Source organism: Pipistrellus hanaki (genome assembly GCF_964339955.1).
Source record: "Pipistrellus hanaki genome assembly, chromosome: 11".
Taxonomy (NCBI): domain Eukaryota; kingdom Metazoa; phylum Chordata; class Mammalia; order Chiroptera; family Vespertilionidae; genus Pipistrellus; species Pipistrellus hanaki.
This window is the reverse complement of record NC_140513.1, coordinates 67,675,162-67,695,966: the sequence shown is the minus strand read 5'-3', so window position 1 is coordinate 67,695,966 and position 20,805 is coordinate 67,675,162. Positions and strand designations below refer to the sequence as shown.

General features: G+C 45.6%; 1 protein-coding gene across 1 annotated transcript in view; it reads left to right on the top strand.

The window, feature by feature from the left end:
- The window catches only part of FAM120A (family with sequence similarity 120 member A), a 102,736-nt gene that overhangs the window by 59,944 nt on the left and 21,987 nt on the right, over positions 1-20,805 (top strand). The window contains exons 8-11 of the mRNA XM_084898947.1: positions 3,906-3,993; positions 6,328-6,555; positions 9,058-9,232; positions 16,952-17,204. Of these exons, the coding sequence (XP_084755073.1) occupies positions 3,906-3,993; positions 6,328-6,555; positions 9,058-9,232; positions 16,952-17,204 (744 nt within the window). The remainder of the gene's footprint in view (positions 1-3,905; positions 3,994-6,327; positions 6,556-9,057; positions 9,233-16,951; positions 17,205-20,805) is intronic.

Here is a 20,805-nt window from a genome sequence, read left to right as displayed (position 1 = left end):
GAAGATTCTAGCCTGCTGGCTCCGTCGTGTGTCTGCACTTGAGGCCCTGCATAGGCTAGAGGGTTGCTTTTCCAGCTCAAACCCTGTGAGAGCATAAAGTGAGGACATGTGGTTGGTTGCTTTTGGTTTGGATGTGAATGAAGACCCCTGAACCTACAACGTGCTTTCAGGTGGTCTTGAGGGAAAGAAATCACCCATCCACTCAGCCAAGCAGCACTTGAGCACTTGTGTCTACCAGTGAGCATGTGGCGGGCAGTACAGACAAGGTGTGGTGTGGGCAGTCTGCAAAGAAGTGAACAGCCCAGGGATGAGTGTATGAAGAACAGCACACCCGGACAAGAGGGACTGGAGTTGCGAGCACTTCCCCGAGCGGTGAGATTTGAGCTGGACAGATGCAGGGTGGAAGGAGAGGTGGCTTGACCAGGAGGTCTAGCAAGGTGGAGGCTGGATGGTGGAGTCTGACCTCTATTCTCGGTGACGTGAAATATCTGTAGTGCTTTCTTAGAATGGCCCTGCAGCTGGAGAGATCCAGTGATTCTTTGGAAATGAGTTTGCTCTGATCTGGTTTCGTTATCCTTGGGATGGACAGGCATCTGGGAGGCTAGGCCATTTAGCTGGAAATTACTCCAAAACCCGACTTCAGCACTTCTTGTAACAGCTTCTGCAGGTTGACTATAATGTTTGTGTCGCTATCCTTATGACCTTGACTTGTGCAATAGCAGAGGTGGGGATCTGCCACCACCCAGCTGGGTGTGTCCCTCTCTCACTTCATCACATCACCCTTCATCGCTTTTTTATAAAATTCTCACCCAAGGATATTTTTTCCCATTAATTTTTAGAGAGGAGGGGGTTATAGAGAGAGAACATCAATGTGAGAGAGACACATTGATTGCCTGCCTTCCACATGAATCCTGACAGGGGCGGGGACCGAACCTGCAACCCTTTGGTCTGCGGGCCAACACTCTAACCCTGAGCTAAACCAACCAGTGTTCCTTGTCACTTTTCCCTGTTCGATTCCCTCTGGCATCTATACTTCCTCCACTGTATTGTCCACAGGTGGGTCCATAAAATACTAGTAAATGATACTGTTTCCCTAACAGATATCAACGATTTTTTTAAAGGACGGAGCTGATGGGACATAGGACTATCTAAACTGATAAAAGGGTAATATGCTAATTAGACTAGGAGATCTTCCAGGCATCCTTCAAGGCAAAGTCATGGTGGCAGGGCAGAGGCAGAGGTGGTAAGGGGCGATCAGGCCAAGAGGGGAGGGCATTTGGGGGCAACCAGACTGGCAAGGGGGGCAACTGGGGGTGAGCAGGCTGGTGGAGGGGCAGTTGGGGGTGAACTCATGCCAGCAGAGGGGGCCAGTTGGGGGCGAGCAGGCCGTTGGGGAGTGGGGCAATAGGGGGTGAGAAGGCCGATGGGGGGAGCAGATGGGGGCAAGCAGGCCGGCAGGCAGAGTTAGAGGAGATCAGGCCGGCAGGCAGATGAGTGGTTAGGAGCCAGTGGTCTAGATTATGACCTAGACCGGCAGCCGGACATCCCCCAAGGGGTCCCAGATTGGAGAAGGTGCAGGCCGGGCTGAGGAACACCCCCCCCCCCCCCCACTATGCATGAATTCCGTGCATTGGGCCACAAGTTATAGAATAAAAGAGAATTATCCTCCTCACCACCAGAAAAAAAGCTTCCTACAGATTAAAAAGAAAAGTGTTTTGAATGGCAAAGACTACAATCATGCGGGTCAGAGGAAACACAGATGGTCAATAAAATAGGAAAGGATGTTCTTGCTCACTAGGAAAATCAAAGGAAGGCAAATTCAAACATGACACTTTTTTAAAAAATCCATGACATTTGCAAACATTTATTTTAAAAAATAAGGTCAGTGAGGGAAATGGGTGGAGTATAGGTGTGTATGTATATACACATGTATATGTGTGTGCTGGGCAGGCCCATATCTCTCCGCCCCCGCGCCCCCCTCCCCCCTCTTTTTTAAAAATACCTAACTCAGGATTTTAGCCTCTTCAGTGCCCAAACAGCCAAGGCGGGTGTGAGCAGGGTCCTTGATCACCCCACAGATCAGCCATTATCGCTGGTCAGGCCTAGGGACCCTACCCATGCATGAATTCCATGCACCGGGCCTCTAGTGTCACATAAAAGAGATGTCTTCTTTGCCATATATCTTTAGTAGTTGGGTACCTGCTCGATGATGGCTGCTAGGTCCTATCCTCACAATTTATAATTAGTTATTAAATAGACAATACTTACAGATCATGAGGAAGTGATACATGCCATGAAGGAAATAAGTGAGAATGGTGGTGGGAGGATGGTTGAGAAAGGCTGCATTAGGATAGTATTGCAGCCAAGACCTACAGGATGAGGCGTCACATATAAAAACTTCAGTCTACCTTGGAGAGGTGGGGACAGCAATCCAAGAGGGTATGGAAGATACTTCTAATCCTTATTCCCAACTAAGAGCTTGCATCCAGAACATGTGCTGACTTCCTATAAGTCCGTAAGAAGTATGTAGGAAATGTTCAGACGATTTGACGAGTCCTGTCACCCATGGAGAGGTGCTTATCTTCATCATCGGAGAGATGCGCGTCAGACCTGCTGAAATTCACTCTCTTACCTCTCAAAGGCTGACAGCGACTGAATGTCCTGAGTGAGTCCGGGAGAGGCCTGGGGCTCCTGCAGGGTGGGACAAAGACCCAGCCGGGGTTCTCCTCTGACAGGCTGTGCACCTGTGGAAGATAGGAGGATCAGTAGGTCTTAACGTCTCTCCACCGGTCACATGCGTCAGCAAGAAGGGCGAGCCAGTGAAATGCTCTCTCTGTTAGCATGCCTGTGTCCAGCACTGATTTTAGAAGACCCTCTGAGCTCAGAGCCTCGCAGGGGAGGGTGAGTGAAGGGGTGTCGTCCCTATGGTGGCATTGTCTTGTCTGCCAAGGCTGCAGCTCTGGCTGCTCCGGGCTCCCTGCTCTATCCAGGAGGGTGCTTCTCACAAACCTCTCGTATCTCATAACCTTCTCTTACATCGTGGCCTGGAGTGAACAAATGAGCAAAGAATTTGGGAAATAATACCATTCATACCACATTCACTGCATTCTGTTCTGTTCCATGTTAGTGTTTAAAAAATGCTGCTTAAACCCACTAGATTGTTTTCAGAGTGGGTCACAACCCACAGTTTAAAGAAATGCTGTTTAAAATACGTCATTCTGGCATTTTAGATACTCCATAATCTTTTTCATCTCTTGTTCCCACTGTATTTTTTACTGCTTTGCCAAGTAAAATGATTCCCCAAATAAAATTCAGTTAACTCCCTGTTCTCTGAGCTCACAAACCCGCTTCCTCTCTGGGGCCTGGACGGTGCCATCCACTCTGACTTGGCCTTGAGTGTCACCCACGTCTTCGCGCTCTCCCACGACCCTTCCCCTGAGGAGGCTGGCCTCCCTGTGTGTTGCCACTTGGCACAGAATACCCTGCATTATTTATAAACTATGAGTAACGTGATTCAGATAACATGTAACATTCCACTGCCTGATAATGGTCAGTTAAATGTGGGTTTTAGTCTCGTTTCTCTAAGATAAAAGGAAGGCTGCGTTTGTTGCGTTTGTGTCTTTTGTATCTCATGGCGCCAGCACATCCCAGACCATCTTTCAGCTGAGTGGTGGGCGTGGGCGAGGCACTCGTTTCTCTTCCGCAGTGAGTGGTTATCACCTGCCTGCTGGAAATGGGCAGAGATGCTCCTGTGTAGGGTTCTCCTTAGAGATGGATTGTTGGGTGGCAAGATTAGTAAAGCACAAGGGTTATTCTTGAGTCCATACCACAGGCCCTTCTTACCATCGTGAGCATGTGTGGGAAGTAGTTGACACTAACAGTAATCATGTGCATTTTATGTTCAGCCATGTCAGTGGGAACAAAATTGGCTGGGAGAAGACAGGAAGCCACTCGGAGCCTCCGGCGCGGGGAGACCCAGGAGACCAAACGAAGGTACAGGTTCACGCCTCATCCCCTCCAGCCTGGCTCTTTCAGATGTGCTAGGAGGAATTGTCTGAAAGTAAAACACTCTTGCTCTTTTCCAGCATATTGTAATACAGACATTGGCAGGGGGAAGGGGACTCACATTGTATGGGGCAGGGGAAGGAGGCTGGGGGAAATCTGACCTGTCGGCTGGCTGCAGAGTCTGGCAGAGCACTGGCGCTGTCCAGAGTCCTGTCTCTTAGAGCGGGCGCCAACCTCGGACCTCACGGACCACCGGTTGGTGACCGCTGTCTTATAGGGTCTTTGTGGGGATTGATAAAGCATTGGTATGTCTACAGGAAAAATGAAAATAAACTACATTTCTCTCCTCCCTTTTTTCTGCTTCTAGCTATTTGTGGTGATATAGAGAAATATCTTTTATTTTTATTTTTATTATTATTATTATTTTATTTATTTTTTTTTTTGCAGAGTCACACCAGCCCCAAACACAAAGGCCTGGTGAGAACAGGGCCTTTATATATATATTGATTTTGTACAGAGGGGAAGGGAGAGAGATAGAGAGTTAGAAACATCAATGAGAGAGAATCATCGATCAGCTGCCTCTTGCACACCCCCTACTGGGGATGTGCCCGCAACCAAGGTACATGCCTTTGACCGGAATCGAACCTGGGACCTTTCAGTCCCCAAGCCGACGCTCTATCCACTGAGCCAAACCGGTTTCGGCGAAATATCTTTTTAACTGCAAAGCCACATCTGTTTCTATAGGCCAGTGATTCCCAAACTTTTGACATATGTGTACCCCTTCTATAATTTTCGTAACGCTGAGTACCTCTCGTAAAAATAAATAAATAAATAAATAAATAAATAAAAAGGATGTATTAGACGCAGCTAAGCACGGTGCAGTGCATATCCCCACCAAACTCTTCCCGTACCCCTGGGGGTACGCGTACCACACTTTGGGAAACACTGCTAGGCAATCTCTTAGATGACATGGTCTCTGAGCTTGTTTACATACAAGGTGACAAAATATCAGGAATACTGTCACCGTGAATGATGGTCCTATGAATGAGCTTCACGGAGGCCCGTTGTTTCCAGGGTCTGCATCCTGTGGGACGGGCCTGGGGAAGCACGGGCAGGTTCCCAGCATTGCTCTTCTTACGACCCCGTGTGGCGCTGTGTGTTTTAAGGGGTAAAATGCAGCGCTTAATACATAGCATTGTAAAGAATGCAGATTTTTTTCATAACAGAAAAATATATATCTAGGGTGACACAGAATCAAACAATAAGCAGTATTATTTCCAACATTTATTGTGAGAAAGAAAAAATAATTTACTGTACAAATAATAATTGCTCTTTATAAATAATTCAGACTTAAAAGTTTATAAAGCCGAGACCGGTTTGGCTCAGTGGATAGAGCATCAGCCTGTGGACTGAAAGGTCCCAGGTTTGATTCTGGTCAAGGGCATGTATCTTGGTTGCAGGCACATCCCCAGTAGGGGGTGTGCAGGAGGCAGCTGATCGATGATTCTCATTGATGTTTCTAACTCTCTATCCCTTTTCCTTCCTCTCTGTAAAAAAATCAATAAAATACTTTTAAAATGTTTATTTTTAAAAAATTAAAATTTTTTAGAGAGAAAGCTAAGAGCCCCCTCTGCCTTTTCTTTCTTTGCTCCCACTGCCTTGCGATGCTCTGCTCTCATTCCTAGTTATTTACACACATTTCTTATTTTGGCAGGTGATTTATACAGTATGGGGAGTTTTCAACTAATAATATACCAGGCACAGATTTCTGTGTCTGTATATATAGATATGACTCACCCATTTTTGTGGAATTAGCTTGTTTTTTGCTTTAACTTTTCATAAACACCTTCCTGTGTAATTAATTTGGGGGCTTTATAATGACTAAAGCGTTTGGGCTTTTGATTATTCTTTAGAAACCAGCTGTGCTGGTGAAGAACAGATCTGAGTCAGGCCTAGATTAGTTCCACAAGGTACTGGAAGGTACTGGTCACAGCCATGGACAAATGACATGCTCTCTCTGAGCATTAGTTTCCTCATCTGTAGAGAGGACCATGCCTACTTGGTGTTAGGTAAACACAGAAATTCGCCACATGGGTGAGCAACCCAGAAAACTACTGTCTCCCCACAGGGCCATTATGGTGGGGCTCCCCTCCCCCCAAACAGCATCCACTCACCCCTCCCTCTGTCCACGCAGGGGTGGGTCAGTGCTCCCTCATCTTCTGGTGGTGAAGGTGTTAACTCTGTCTCTCTAGACAGGACTCTATCCCAGGTGGACAGACAGCTTGGCATGAACCTGTTTTCCTCTCACCCATTGCTCTGTAGGTAGAAGGTTCGTCCACTGCCTCTTCAGGCAGCCAGCTTGCTGACGGAAAGGGAAGCCAGATTGGCACTGTCCAGCCAATTCCATGCCTCCTCTCCATGCCCACCAGGAACCACATGGACATCACCACCCCGCCTCTGCCCCCTGTCGCTCCTGAGGTGCTGCGAGTGGCCGAGCACCGGCACAAGAAGGGGCTGATGTACCCGTACATCTTCCACGTCCTGACGAAGGTATGTGCAGTGTCTCCCCTGGCGTATGGCTGCTTGTTTTGGAACTGTTCTTCTGTCTTATAATTTTTTGAAACAAAATTCATTTTTCCCTTTCTAAACTTAGAGAAAAAATAACAAAAATATATTCTTCTAAATACAATAAAAAATTTGGGAAAAGTCTCATTTTCTCCTTCAGTGTCGTATAAGATATTTTTAAACTTCTAATTAATGACACATCATATTATTTTCTGACTTGTAATTTTATTCTTTATTTCTAATTTCAAAATTTCTTACACTGCATTTGTGCCATAATGTCATGTTTAATTCTAATGTCAAATATGGTTATCAGCCCCAAAAATGCCCCCTAGTCTGTGGCTGAGAGGACTGTGCATTTTGACTTGTTCTTCCATCTCATTGAGTATGATTTTTAAATTACTTCTAGCAAAAAATGGAATACAGGGGTTGTAACATATCATAGTAAGAAAATGCAATTTATCTTTTACCTAGTGTAATAATTTCACTTTATTAGTCTTATTAAATGCATGTTTAAATAGTTATTCAGTGCGGCATTAACTGGTTTTGATTCTTGGTGTCTTGAATGGATCTTTGTGTATTTAAATTTCTTCAGTAATTTGTAATCTTTATCTTGGTACTTATTGTCAAGACTTATAGTTTAACATGTTATCTTGGTGACCAGACTTCTCATGCAGAATTGTTTATTACTATATGTATTTTTAATATGTTTTCATCAGCATCTACTGTATACCACCCTGTATAATCACTTTTTTTCTTTCTATTTTCTGCAATCCATCTGTGGTTTGTAAAAGGGAAGCAGTGAATGCAAAAGTTACTCCTGTTTCACAGCACCCCAGCTGGGCTTCGATTGTTAACTAATTCAACATTTCTTACGTGTATAAACCGAAGAATATTTAGACCAGTACTACTTATTCAACTCTTTTATTTTTAAATTGTAATTTCCTTAAATCTCCACTATTACTTGATATGGGTATCCATGTATTAGGTACCACTTTTGAAATTGTGATTGTAAAGTAAACATTTTATTTTTCAGGTTCAACATAAATTGTAAGGGTAAGTGAAAAGTTACCGTTGATAGATAAGTGTTTTTGCTAGGTTAAAGGGACCAAGGTTTTCAGGAGATGGCGCCCTTTCCCCTGGTGGTGTTTGGGATATAAAGTCCCCGGGCCCTGCTGTGTGTGCCCTGCCACACTGGTGGGTATGGCTGGGCGATCTGTTAGATCAATATGAGTGCTGCAAACTGCTAATCTTCTTCATTCCTCACTGATCTTAAGGGCAAATTTTGATAAAAATGATTGTGGTTAAGAAAAGTCAACTTGATTGTCTTTTCAGATTTTAAAGTGTCACCTAAAATTTTTCAGTGTGCTAGGGGAGAGTTTAGAGAAAGCCTGCTGCTTTCTGTGAGCTGAGCACCTCTGTTACCGAGTTGTCTATGCTGAGGCAGTCTCACTGAGGTGAAGCTGGTATGAGTGTAGAGTTATGAAAACCTTATCGTACTGAGGGAGTGAACACTCCCGAGGTGAGAGGGTTCGCCATGCTAACACATGAAGGTACTGAGGGTCAGGAGGAAAACAATTCTGAAGCTAAATTTGTGTGAAAGAAACGCAACTGTTAGGAAAGTATTATTAAAAGAGTATATGTGAACAAATTTAGTAGACATTGAAGGTCATAAATACACTTTCACGTTTTAAATATATGTAAGTAAAATTCCTTGCAAAATCTCTTGCTATACCTCGATGCTATAAAATACCCAGGGCCGGACCACAGCATTTTTGCAGATGATCACAGTAGTCATTTGTCTCCTGGAGGCGTGGTCCCGCACCACAGTGAGGCCCTGCCATGCTGTCCTGGGACCGTGAACAGAATGGGCGTCCTTCATGTTCTGTCCCTAGCAGCTGTTATGCCCCACACCCAGTGCGATAGGTCTTTCAAGTACCGGCTGCACTGGGGTGGAGGCCTGCTCCATGCCAAAAACTTCACAAATAAACAGCATTTCAGAGAGTTCTATGTGGCAATTTTTTTGTGGAAGAAATTGGTAAAGAAAAACCGACCATTTTATGTTTGGGATACCAGTTTCTTGGATTTTATGTAGGTCATTAAAAATTACTAATTTCATTGCATATGGCCATCCTGACTCAAATAAAATTTGCAAGTTTTCAGCATTTTCTATCCTATTGCCATCTGATGTTTTCTGTCTAGATTGTTTCAAAGACTTTAGGATTATTCATGTGGTTTTCTTTTGTTGTTGGTTCCAGATTGAAAATAAAACCGTGTAGATTTTATTTTGACTCTTTGAGCATATGTTTTGGCTACAACCTACTAACTGAACTCTCCCTAAAAATCTTGCTGTAGACAAGTTGTGAAGTAACTGATTTGGAATAGAATTGCAATGTCATTAACTGGAGATAATACAGTATATTTCTTTGAGTTTATTGTAAATTCAACATGAAAAATGTGCAATATTATTCTGCTTTCTTCCATGCAAAGGGTGAAATCAAAATTGCTGTTTCTATTGAAGATGAAGCCAGCAAAGACCTGCCTCCCGCCGCCCTGCTCTATAGGCCAGTTCGTCAGTATGTTTACGGAGTCCTGTTTAGCTTGGCAGAAAGCAGAAAGAAAACTGAGAGACTTGCTTTTAGAAAGAACAGACTTCCACCAGAATGTATGTACTGTAAAATCCATTGTTTGTTTTCCTCGGTTCCTCATAATCACATGTGCATTTTCTAAAGCCTTAGAAGGATCCTGACTGAGGTCGCCCTGAGTGCCCCACGCAGCGAAGGTGGGCTGCATTTGGGCTCTTAGGAAAGGAGGACAACCATGAGCTTCACTCTCAGTAGCATCCCAGTAACGGTGGTTATTTGGTAAAATGTTAAAACTGGAGGTTTATGCCTTAAACTGACCTGCAGATGGCCCTGACAGTCACTGCCCAGCTGTGGCTAGCATGTCTCAAGCGGGGAGACGGCAGTGTCTGCTCTCCAGGGGTCGGTGTTCCTGGGAGGTCCCACCAGCTGTCCGCTCACCGCTCTGTGTGGTCGGTGTGTGGCTGCACGCAGCCCCGATGCCAAAGGGCACATGTGTGTGATGGTTTCCCTCAGATCCCAGCTGACCCGCTCTGGGGTGGATGCAGAAGTACAAAGGCAAAAGTATTATTTCAAACATCGGCAAACATTGAGTCAAAGCAGTTCCATCTTCTTGTAAAAGTGCCTTTTTGTTCTAGGTAATGTTACCGACTAATAGGAAATATAAAAGCCATTGTATATTTAGTAGGCAATATGGAAAGTTTCCCAAAACATATAGTCTGAAATAAGAATGTTATGAACCGTGGAAGTTGTCGACTACAGTCTTGTCCGCCTCCTAAGGAGCAGTAGTGACGATCGCCTGCGTGGGGCCAGGTCAGTGCAGGCCGGGGGACGGGTGCAGCTGACCCTCTCCGGGACAGGCTTACAAGTGGGGCTTATCTTTGGAATTAAACCACAGAGATTGTAGCCATGCTGAAAACTCAGGCCTTCCTTTTTACTGTGACATAAAATGAAGCATCTGCCTGACACTACCCTGCTTGGGACAGCTGTGCTGAGAGTGGTGCTGGGCTGTTCGTGTGACTGTAGCTGGAAAAGGGGGTGCAGACTCCAAAGGGCCGTCTCTAGCTGCCTCGGTCAGGGCCAGAGGCGCCACCTGAACAGTTTTATCAGCAGGCACTCTTCTTAGAGGCCCAGTCTACTCCTGATGCACGTTTTCTCACACCTTGCACGTATTCTCACTTTCCCTGCTCCATGATTCGAATGCTCAGAGAAGGACCTTTCTCACTTTGCTCAGGGTTGGTCATTTTTTGTGCTGGCTCACCCAGGCCACCCGGCTCTGCAGCTGTGGGGACCCCTCCCCCCGGTTCTCTGCTGGGCATAGAATGCATGTGCTGCACAGAACCATGCAGGACTTTGGCCATGTCCTCAGCACTGGATCACATTTGGGTTCATGGCAAAAGGCTTATTTTTATTTGTGTGCTCCAGGAACAGTTCTGTGCACAACAGAGCCCTCCACAGTGTTCAGTGATCTCAGCCTGGCGTTCCTCAGGGAACTCCAGGGCCGCTCCCCCTTTCAGTGTTCACAGCAGCCTGACTGGGTGGTGTGCTCCGGTCACACCCTCAGCGGTGGCAGTGGGAGTCCTTCCCACTGCTTTGTCCTTGCCCGCCAGGTCAGGGAGTTCTGTGTCGCAGTGAGCTCTTCTGCCCTGCTGCAGGTCTGCAGCTTTAAAATGCACAGCTAGCCACATGCAGCCTGCTCCCTCCTCCTCGCCAGTTCTTTCGTACCTGGTGCTGCAGGTGTCCTGTGGGCCTGGGAGAGGCTGTCCTGCTGGCAGACAGTAGGGGAAGCAAGGGCAGGGGCAGGTGTTCACTAATGGACTGGCATCCTCTGAGCATAAGCAAGAGAGAGGCAGTTTGTAGTGAAGGGCTGAGTAGAACACACAGCAGGGCCTAGCACTATCTCACAGAGAAATGCCAGGGTCAGCTTGCCGGCAGCGGGCCAGCTCTAGCTGGGGCAGAAGGCCTTGGAATGGAGCGATCAGGAAAGAAGGGAGATGGGAGATATGCTTGGGAAGACTCCGATGGGCTCTGTGAAACGGTCGGATCGGAGAGGCACGGGGGTGCAAAGGAAGGGAAGAGGAGGGCACGCCAGCATTCCTGCTCAGACATGCTGAGAGCAGTGGAAGGGGTATACGTTTGACCTCTGAGTTTGCAAGTTGAGAGACCTTTTTAGCTTGTAAGTTTGGTTAGTGAGACATTCATAAGTGGCTTTAGAATCTTGGTCTTTTGGTGGAGCTGATAAGGTTGAACTTCTTTCATGCATTCATTATGTTAATAAGGGGAAGTCAGCCTGCAGAAAAGGCTCATATATAGTAATACACATCCCCAGTCTCATAACCAGACTTCAAGCCACATGGTCTTCACATGGTTGAACTTTGTCCTTGGAATCTTCTGAGTCTTGGGCCTGTGCGCTCTGCCACCTTCTGTCCTCGTTAGCAGTTGGTAAGGCTCTTCCTGGGGCTCTTCCTCAGATTCCAGCTGGCTCTGCCCACTGGTTCTGATGGTGCCCGGCTTTAGGTGTCCATGCTGGGACAGCTGAGTGACGACCCATTTTATGTTCTTAAGGAGAAAATGCTGGAAGCTTCTTGATGCTCCGGATGAGATGGGAAAATGACGGTGTCTGTGGTGCTGAAAGGGTGACCTGGGTCAGTTTCTGGGGAGGTGTTGGCTGACCAGATTTCCAAGATGAGTGTTAAAATCTTGTTTTACTGCGATCTTGTTTTAGCTGCATTTCTTAGGTGAAATGAAGTCAGGGGGACTTTGCAGAAGTTTCAGAAACCATGTGAAAGTGCCCCATGGGGTCTTGGAACAGATTTGTCCTCAAATACCTGCTGGTCCGCTTTGGTGGTATGATAGCCAAAACTACGCTACATGGGGTCCAGAGACTCTGCCTATTCACGTGGGGCATGCAGCCACTCTAGAATGTGAAGGCTTTGATCTAATACAGCTCAGAACACTGTTCATGCAGGTGCCTGTTGCTGTGTGGCCACTGAGACAGGCGTTTCCCTGGAGGGTTGTCATCAGAAAGAATTCATTAAAGGGCATATTGAGTCTGAAGTGTTGTTTAACAATATTTAACTCCACTAAATTTAAGACTTATTTCCGTTATGATTAACTGATCATAATCTATAATAAATTTTTGTGTGATTTATCAATGTTTCACTTTAAGATCATTATATGGTGAAAGTAGTATATGTGCATTCAGATCCTAAAAAAATTATAGTCTTTGAAAATCTTATTTTATTACATGCTGGCAGATTATTTTCTATTGCTCTCTGTCCTTTCCTAGGTTCTATAATATTGCTTTCAAGGAATATTTTAGAATACTTGTTTGTAATGGCAATATGCTACGGAAGTCACTGTTGTGGAATTCCATGTCCCACTAGTGGGGCTAGCAAGAGACTCCTGGCCCCACACCCACACAAGCAGATTTGCCCAGATGTGCTGGGTGGTGGCAGTGGCAGCTGGTGGTGGCAGTGGAGGATTTGGGACCAGGAAGCTGCTTCTATAGCTGCTAGAATAAACGCTGTCTGGAGACAGGTATGGTCTCAGCCAGCTCGGGCCTACAGGCCTTTTGTATGTGAAATCAGAAGAGGGAGCTGCTTTAAGACATGCCCCTGTCCTGGAGGCAGCTCTGGCCTTAGCTGCCTGTGGCTCTTTTTCCTAGGGGAACTACTCAGCCTCTGGATACGGGTTCCCAGCGTGCTCCTCAAGAGTGAACAGAAGGGACCAGAAGGAAGGGTTCAGGTTCTAAAAAGATAGTAGTACAGCCCTGAAGGTGTTGCTCAGTTGTCGAGCATCCACTCATGAAACAGGAGGTCACTGGTTCGATTCCCATCAGGCCATATACCTGGTTGCTGGCTTGATCCCCAGTAGGGTGTGTGCAGGAGACAGCCGATGGATGATTCTCTCTCATCACTGATGTTTCTATTTTCCCCTCTCTTTTCCTCTCTAAAAAGTCAATTAAATCATTAAATAAATAAATAAAAAGAGCGGGACAATGAGTTGCCTCAGCTATAGTAGAAGAATTAAAAATCCTGGAATGAAGCTCAGGGAGTTTCACATGTTAAAATTATTGTCCTCTTTATAAAACTGGCCTTTTTGTTTGCAGTAAGTCTCTCCAGTTCCTTGAAGTTAAGCAAGTAAAAGAAACAGACTTTTAGACAGTAGGTGGACATAAATTATAAACAGGAGGTGAATTTATATTAATAAGAAGTAAGTTCAACCAAAACCAGTTTGGCTCAGTGGTTAGAGGGTCAGCCTGAGGACTGAAGGGTCATGGGTTCGATTCCCGTCAAGGGCATATACCTTGGTTGCGGGCACATCCCCAGTAGGGGGTGTGCAAGAGGCAGCTGATCAATGACTCTCATTGATGTTTCTAACTATCTCCCTTCCTTTCCGTAAAAACCAATAAAATATATATATTTTTTAAAAAGTAAGTTCATATACAAGTACTATTCTTATAAAGGATAGCTCCATCTTTATTCTTTAATTTTTAAACTATCAAGAAAAGCCAAAGAGAACATTGGCTTTTCCTGGTCTAATTTGCTTTGAAAATTTTGTGTCAAATAATTGGGGGACTGCTGTTAAAAATGAGTAAATTGTTCACTCTGGATTGTATTACACACAGTACTTCAATATGACCAATACTAGTGTACTTTTTAAATATATATGAAGATTGCTTATATCTGTTCATCTGAATTTCTTTATTCCACAAAGCTTTCTAGAATTAGCATTAGTGAACTGCCTCTTCCTCTCAGAACTTTGAACAGCCACGCTCCAGAGACACAGGGGGACTCTTGGATTGATATTTCCTTCAGAGGTCCTTAAACTTGAATTCATTAATCTATAAAACATCCATCTTCAGTTAGTTGATCTCATATAATGAGCCAGTTATTACCATATAACAAGGGCGTAAGGTGCCTTCTTTGGGGTCTTGTTGCAGAGTGAGTCATTGGCCCTTTTGTCATTTCTGGTTCCAGGATTGAGGGTGGGGTGTCGGGGAAGTTGTGAGAGGCCCAGCTCAGAATTTAAGGAAACCTGCATTCTCACATGGGCACCTGGGAGCTGGTGCCCCAGCCCTGGGAGCCTGACCCACGTTTTGGCCCAGTCTGGTAACTGGCCAAAGGTTCCACAGCTATGAAGTGGTGGTATACACAAAAGATCTCTAAACATTGAGCTATTTAAACACAGATACACACGTGTTAAAAATAAAGCAAGCCAGGAACAGCTTTGCTTTGGAACAGAGCTGTGTTACTGCGCACTTATTTTGTCTGATAGAGACATGTTTTTCTGAAATTAGATTTGAGCCATTCTTATCATGAATAGTGCTGCTAGGCAACAAAAATGCTTAGAAGGATGGGAGCACATTGATACATCTGATACCTTCCTCACAGCTGCAGTCTCCCCATCCCATCCTGCGCCCCTGGCAGGCGCTGACGGCAGGTCCCCGGGCAGGTCCCCGGGGATCGGTCAGTCCTTCACCAGCCCGGCGCGGTCCTGGGCGAAGTGTGCAGAGAGGCTCACCGTTAGCCACTGCGGGGCGGGCGGGATCTGAGCACACAGCTTCATGCCAGGTGGATGCAGGCAAACTTTGGCCCCCCAGAGCTAGTGTGGACAGCTGCTCAGGGAAGCCTCAAGTGGAGCAGCCACTTGCAAGAGGCATTTCCATCCTCCACTTACCTTTGAGGGAGGACCTTGGAACATAAAGTAGGTAGAGGTGTAAGCATTCTGAATGTAAGGATGAAAGTGCTCCACCAAAAATTCACTTCTAGAATAAAAACAAGACATAAAATAAGAAAAAAATTAATAAAGAGACGACAGAGCTGACGAAAGGGAGAGAAGTGAATGAATGAAGATAGGTTTAATATGGATGCCTCTGGAGAAAACTCCAAGGAGACTCTGGTACTATATTCTGAGGTTTTTAAGATTTAGGAAATTCATGCTTTGCATGCGTGTGTTTTGGGGGAGGAGCGAGAGCCAAATTAACTAGTTCTACAACCATAGATAAATCTAATTCAATTCCTTTAAAAAAAATTCTGATACAAAATGAAGGTATTATTTAGAAAAAAATAGACTTATGCATTTTATTCTCTCTTTTTTTTTGGCATGAAAATGAATTTTGTTGTGTAACCTTATAGAAACTGGGTAATGGCTTGTTTTGAAGGGCCACACTCTGCTTGTGGGATATTGACAGGACTGGGGGGAAGGGGTGGTAGATTGTGAGTCCGAGGACAGGGTCTGTTGGATGATGGGAGCTTACTGGGTTTGTGTCGGGCACTTAAAATATTGATGAACACAAAAATGCATATACTTGAATATACATGTGTATCCCTGTTTTGATTTGATGGACTTTAAAATAAGCATTTTAAGTGTTTTAAGTTTTCCTTTGATTTAAACATGAAGGTATTAAAATGTAAATGAATGGAACAAAACAGCAACTCTTGTAAGAGGAGAACTTTCTGGGACTACCTTGACTTGCACCCTTGTTCAGGGTGTGGCCAGCACTGCTCTGCAGCATGGCCTCCGCGGGCTGCCTGGGGCGGATGTGCGCAGCTTGCTTTCCCCGGCTCCCTCAGTGCGTGTGTCCAGCCTCCTGGTGCTCTCCAGCCTCTGACAAGATTCCTTCTCGCCTTACTCCGTTTAGACTTGGGATGGAGCTAGAGATGACCCGTTAATTATTTAACTTTATTAGGATTTGGGTTTCTTGGTCTCTCAGCTGCTCCAAGCATTACTTTAGGGACAATGAGCCACTGGTGGGGTACTGTTAGTTGGAAAGGACTGAGGTGTGAAAGATCTCATTGGATAGAATCCTAGTGCCGTCCTGGCTTCCATGTTGGCTGCTGGCAGCTCCCTGGGCTCTGCTTTAGTTCTGATACTTAATGTTCCTTAAAAAGTGCGCATCTAAACTTTACCATTGATTGTTAAGTCCTAACACGCTGCTCTGCAGTAGGCCTTGTCTTCATTGTATTCCCAGCATGGTTTTCCTTTCCTTTACTTGGAAATTATGTGGAAGAATGTACATATTTGTATGTTTTTAAGAATTAACGACAGTAGTAGTGGTAAAACAACTGTGGAGAAAAGTCATTGTTTTGTGTTATATCAACTTAGAATTTCTTGCTTTTTTTGAAGTGACAATGGAGCACTTTACACGTTGCCTCTAGTCTTGCTGAATAGAATTACTGCATACTAGTGTCACCTTGGATTTCTTAACGTGGACTGCTGCTTCTGCTTGCAGCCTCACTGGGCTTTCCGGTCTCACTGCATGGTAGTTTGCTCTTGCTAACGTTTTGTTATCTATGTTAAAGCAAGAGGTCCTTAAGTAAAGTGGCTACCAAATGTAAATTCTTTCTCAAATCTAACTAGAAGTATTTATCTATGTAGAAAAAGATTAGCTATCTAAATTGGATTTTCCGTGGACTTCCATGATAATAACATACTTCTGTGAATTATGCCAGTTGTTATTAATAAAACTACTAATGCGTTTTTATATTAAAACAAATTTTGACTAACATTTTAAATTTACATATATATTATAGTTATATGGGGAAATCAAGTTATGATTTGATTGAGAAGAAATTTATTGGTGGCTTCACTGAAAATGTAAATGAAGGATTAAAGTACATAGAGGAACAACAAATGTCTCAGCCGGGAGAGCTGATGACTAATGGCCTGCTAACTAGAGGATGTATTGTTACCTGAGCGGTAACATCTTCAGGCTGTAATTACTAGAGCAGTTTACTTTGTTAGGGTTAAAGGAGCTGACATGGGGCATAAACGCTTCTCCTCTGATTTCCTTCTAGCGGTTTCACCAGTGATCATTAAGGAGTGGGCAGCTTACAAAGGGAAATCTCCACAAACTCCGGAACTGGTGGAAGCTCTTGCCTTCAGGGAGTGGACCTGCCCCAACCTGAAGAGGCTCTGGCTGGGGAAAGCAGTGGAGGACAAGAACCGCAGAATGAGGGCCTTCCTGGCCTGCATGAGGTCAGACACTCCAGCCATGCTCAACTCAGCCAGCGTGCCCACTCATCTCACGGTGCTGTGCTGTGTCCTACGGTAGGTGTGGCACGGCTGCTCCGGCAGCTGCATGTCGGTCAGCAGGTGATGGTACGGGGAGGGGGAGAAGCGTGAGGGTTTCAGGGGTCCTCAAACTTTTTAAAGCGGGGGCCAGATCACGGTCCCTCAGAGAGCTGGAGGGCCGGACTATATGAACTACTAATTCCTACTGTAACACCTCGGCTGCACTCACTGCCCAAAAAACCTGGCGGGCAGGATCAGACTCCTCTGCGGGCCGCATGTGGCCTGCGGGCCATAGTTTGAAGACCCCTGGTTTAGAGTCTAACCCTCTCAGGGTGTGTCTCACCCAGTCCTGCTCACCGGCCACCTTCTAATTAATTTCCTTTCAATGTGTATGAATCCGTGCACCGGGCCTCTAGTATAAAACATAATGATTTTAAACAATTTTGTCTTTAAATATTAAAGATTTTGAAGGCAGTCACGGAAGATTATATTATACTAGGGGCCTGGTGCACAAAATTAGTGTACAGGCAGGGTTCCTAGGCCTGGTCGGCGATCAGGGCCAATCTGGGGGGCAACCAGCCGGGAGATTGGGAGGCCCCCGCCTTGGCCGGCCTGGCACCGCCTACTCGCTGGCCCTGCCCCCCACAACCGCCACTGGTCCCCTCCCTCTGCGGGGTGACTGCTGGGGCAGTCAGGCCCCTCCCTCCCCCCCAGCACCCTTCTTGGCTGCCCTGGGGCCTGCAACCTGGGGACAGCTCCTGAGTTAAGTGTCTGCCACCTGGTGGTCAGTACGCATCATAGCAACAGTGGATCTGCCATTTGGTTTATTTGTATATTAGGCTTTTATTATATAGGATATTATTTGGGATTGTTCTCTAAGGAAAGGGTGTCTCTTCTTCCTGCTCATTTGTTTAACCATATATACCAGCATGGACTTGTGGTTATCCAGTTTATTCCTAGCATTATAACTGATGTAGTGTCCTTGTGTTTTTGATTACTCGGGCCTTGTTCGCTCAGTCAGTGAGCTCCAGTGCCCCTTGTAACCCTGCATGTTCTTGCTTTTTTTGATACCACGTGATGCCTAGGCTCGTGCGCATCGCCCCTGCCCTGCAGCCTCCTCCTCGGAGAGAGCCTTTGAAAACTCAGATTTGGGCACTGTGTGGTTCTAGGTCTTCTCAGTTGACAGGCCACAAATGCCTGTGTAGACACTGGCATTAACTTGAATTGGCATGCATACCTGAGTCAGGTTTTTTAGTTTTTTAGTATGTTTTTCTTTTAACCAATTTAAGACTCAGGAAAAGTTGCAAGAGCATTTTTTTCTTTTTAACCCAGATACTACTTGAGTGTGATTTTCTAACAAACTAGGACACTCTCCTGTATGGTCTCAGTATAGCCATTGGAGTCAGTCAGCACCTGCACTTCATTTCTGTCTTCATTTCACACCCTCTCGTGGGGAAGCCCGTTGGTTTCCGGGCTGGAGCAGCGCTCCCTCTGCTGCTCCTGGGCCCCTGCAGGCTGTGCCAGTGCACTCTGGCACGTGACCAAGGCTGTCTGTGGGACATCTCCAGAGCGGCTCTGCTCCGTTTGTAACGATACGTATTCCACAGCTGGCACTTTGAAACCAAGCATCCAGGAGCTCTTGGTTTCCGTCTTCAGTGGCTTCCAGGCCACTGCCGCCACCTTTTACTTCGGTGCTTCGTCGTCACTGACTAGACTGGAAGGGGCCTCGTCAGGCTGCCCTCCGCAGTTGTCTGTCATTTTATGAGCCCTCCTGCCTTCTCTGCAGTTGCCCTGGTTGTTGGGGGGAAGAAAGAGGGTGGTATTAGATCCCCTGCCCTCCTGGTCTGTTTATAGGCACACAGACACCCATAGGCCGGTGGACTTCTGTTTGGCACCTCCAACCGGCCCACTTCAGTTCTGTCTCCCAGGTGTGTGGCCTCTGACGCTGAGAGAGCAGGTAAAAGCCTGGGCACAGCTGCCCTCCAGGCCCTAACCTGGCTTAGCCCCACGTGTCCTGCCCCTGAGCTGGCTTCTCCTCTCCAGCTCCTGATCCCCTACTGGGTCGCACCTGCTTGACTGCTGACGGGGCAGAGCTTTAGTCAGGGGCTTATTTCCTGAAGTTTCTTAAATTCAGACTTTAAGGCCAGTAACTTACTTAGAAGCCTTTCCTGAATTAAATTGAGGTTAACTAAAATGAGCAGTTTCTTATCTTTATCTCCAATGAGAATGAACTAGTGGGAAAGACCAGTTCTTTATTTTTTTTTTGAATCTGGTTCCTCCTATGGAAAATTCATTTATAGACTGGTTTTTATTAATAAAAACCACCTTATATTAGCCCAAAATTTAAGATTAAGAGTAGCCTAAAATCAAATTAGCAGTAATGAACTTGGTTACTTTGTATTTCCCTCTTTGAAGTTTAAAATGATGTGTGGCCTTTAGTCTAGTGGGCAGCCTACCGTCCACCTGAGAAGCCTGCTGGACCAGCTCAGGGGCTGCCCTGGAACACAGGTGGCCATGCATTAGTGCAGGGGTGCAGCAGTCATGCCCCTTGTGTTTTGTCCTTTAACCTGTTAACTGGGGAGTTCACTTTTTAATTATGCAACCTGTAATGGGCGCGTACTCTTTCACTAGGACGTGTCAGTACGTCACGCCCGGAGGACGTAATTTCATATTATTATTATTTTTTTTTTATTTATACTAATTAAAATAAATGATATATATATATATTTTTTTTTTCATTTATTTATATATAAAGCACAAAGGAAAATACAAAATTACAAAAAAATAGAAAAGAATACCAACAAAAAAAGTGGAAACATCGAATTAAAAAATTATAAATTTTACAAACAATTATAAAGATTACAAAAAATATATACCGTCCCTCTCAGGGCGCAACATATATTTCCAGGACGTATTCATACGTCCTACCCGTTCCCGATAGTTTACGTTTGACGTATTTATACGTCCCGCTCGGTTAACAGGTTTAAGCATTCAGCCACTGGATGCTCGGACCTCTCTTCACACGATTGGTCTGCATGGACCTCCCTCTGCCATTACTCCAGAAAAGGCCTCATGAAGTCTTCCTAGGTTTCAGGACTGCCCTGGTCCCTGCTTTTAAGACAGTGTTTATTGTAGTGAGTGTGTGTGTGTGTGTGTGTGTGTGTGTGTGTGTGTGGTTGTTTATTAAAAAGAACTTATTTTAGACCTTGAAGAAGTTTATAAATGCAACTAATAATCTCGAGTCTGAACGAACCTCTGCGTCTGTTCGTGTGTGGCATCCAGTGAGTGCAGTGCAGACCCCTTCCTCCTGCAGAAGCCAGCTGACATGCTTGGGGGGAGAGACTGTTGTGTGCGGAGCGGGTGCCTGGGCCAAGGAGGGAGTTTTCACTTGGGAGACTGGGATAGGCCCTGAGGAGGAGCAGCCTGTCAGGGGCTCGGGAGAAATGAGGGACAGTGTCTCGGTCAAGTCCCAGGGGTGAGGACACCAGAAATGGATTGGTTCACTCCAGTAAGAGAATCCATTCTCCCTTCTGTATTTGAGGCCCCAGGATAGTAGTTGAAGGAGGCCTCGTATTTGGTCAGTGGATATGACCTGCTGATAACACGGGGATGGCTGAGTAGTAGGTCTGAAGTCTTG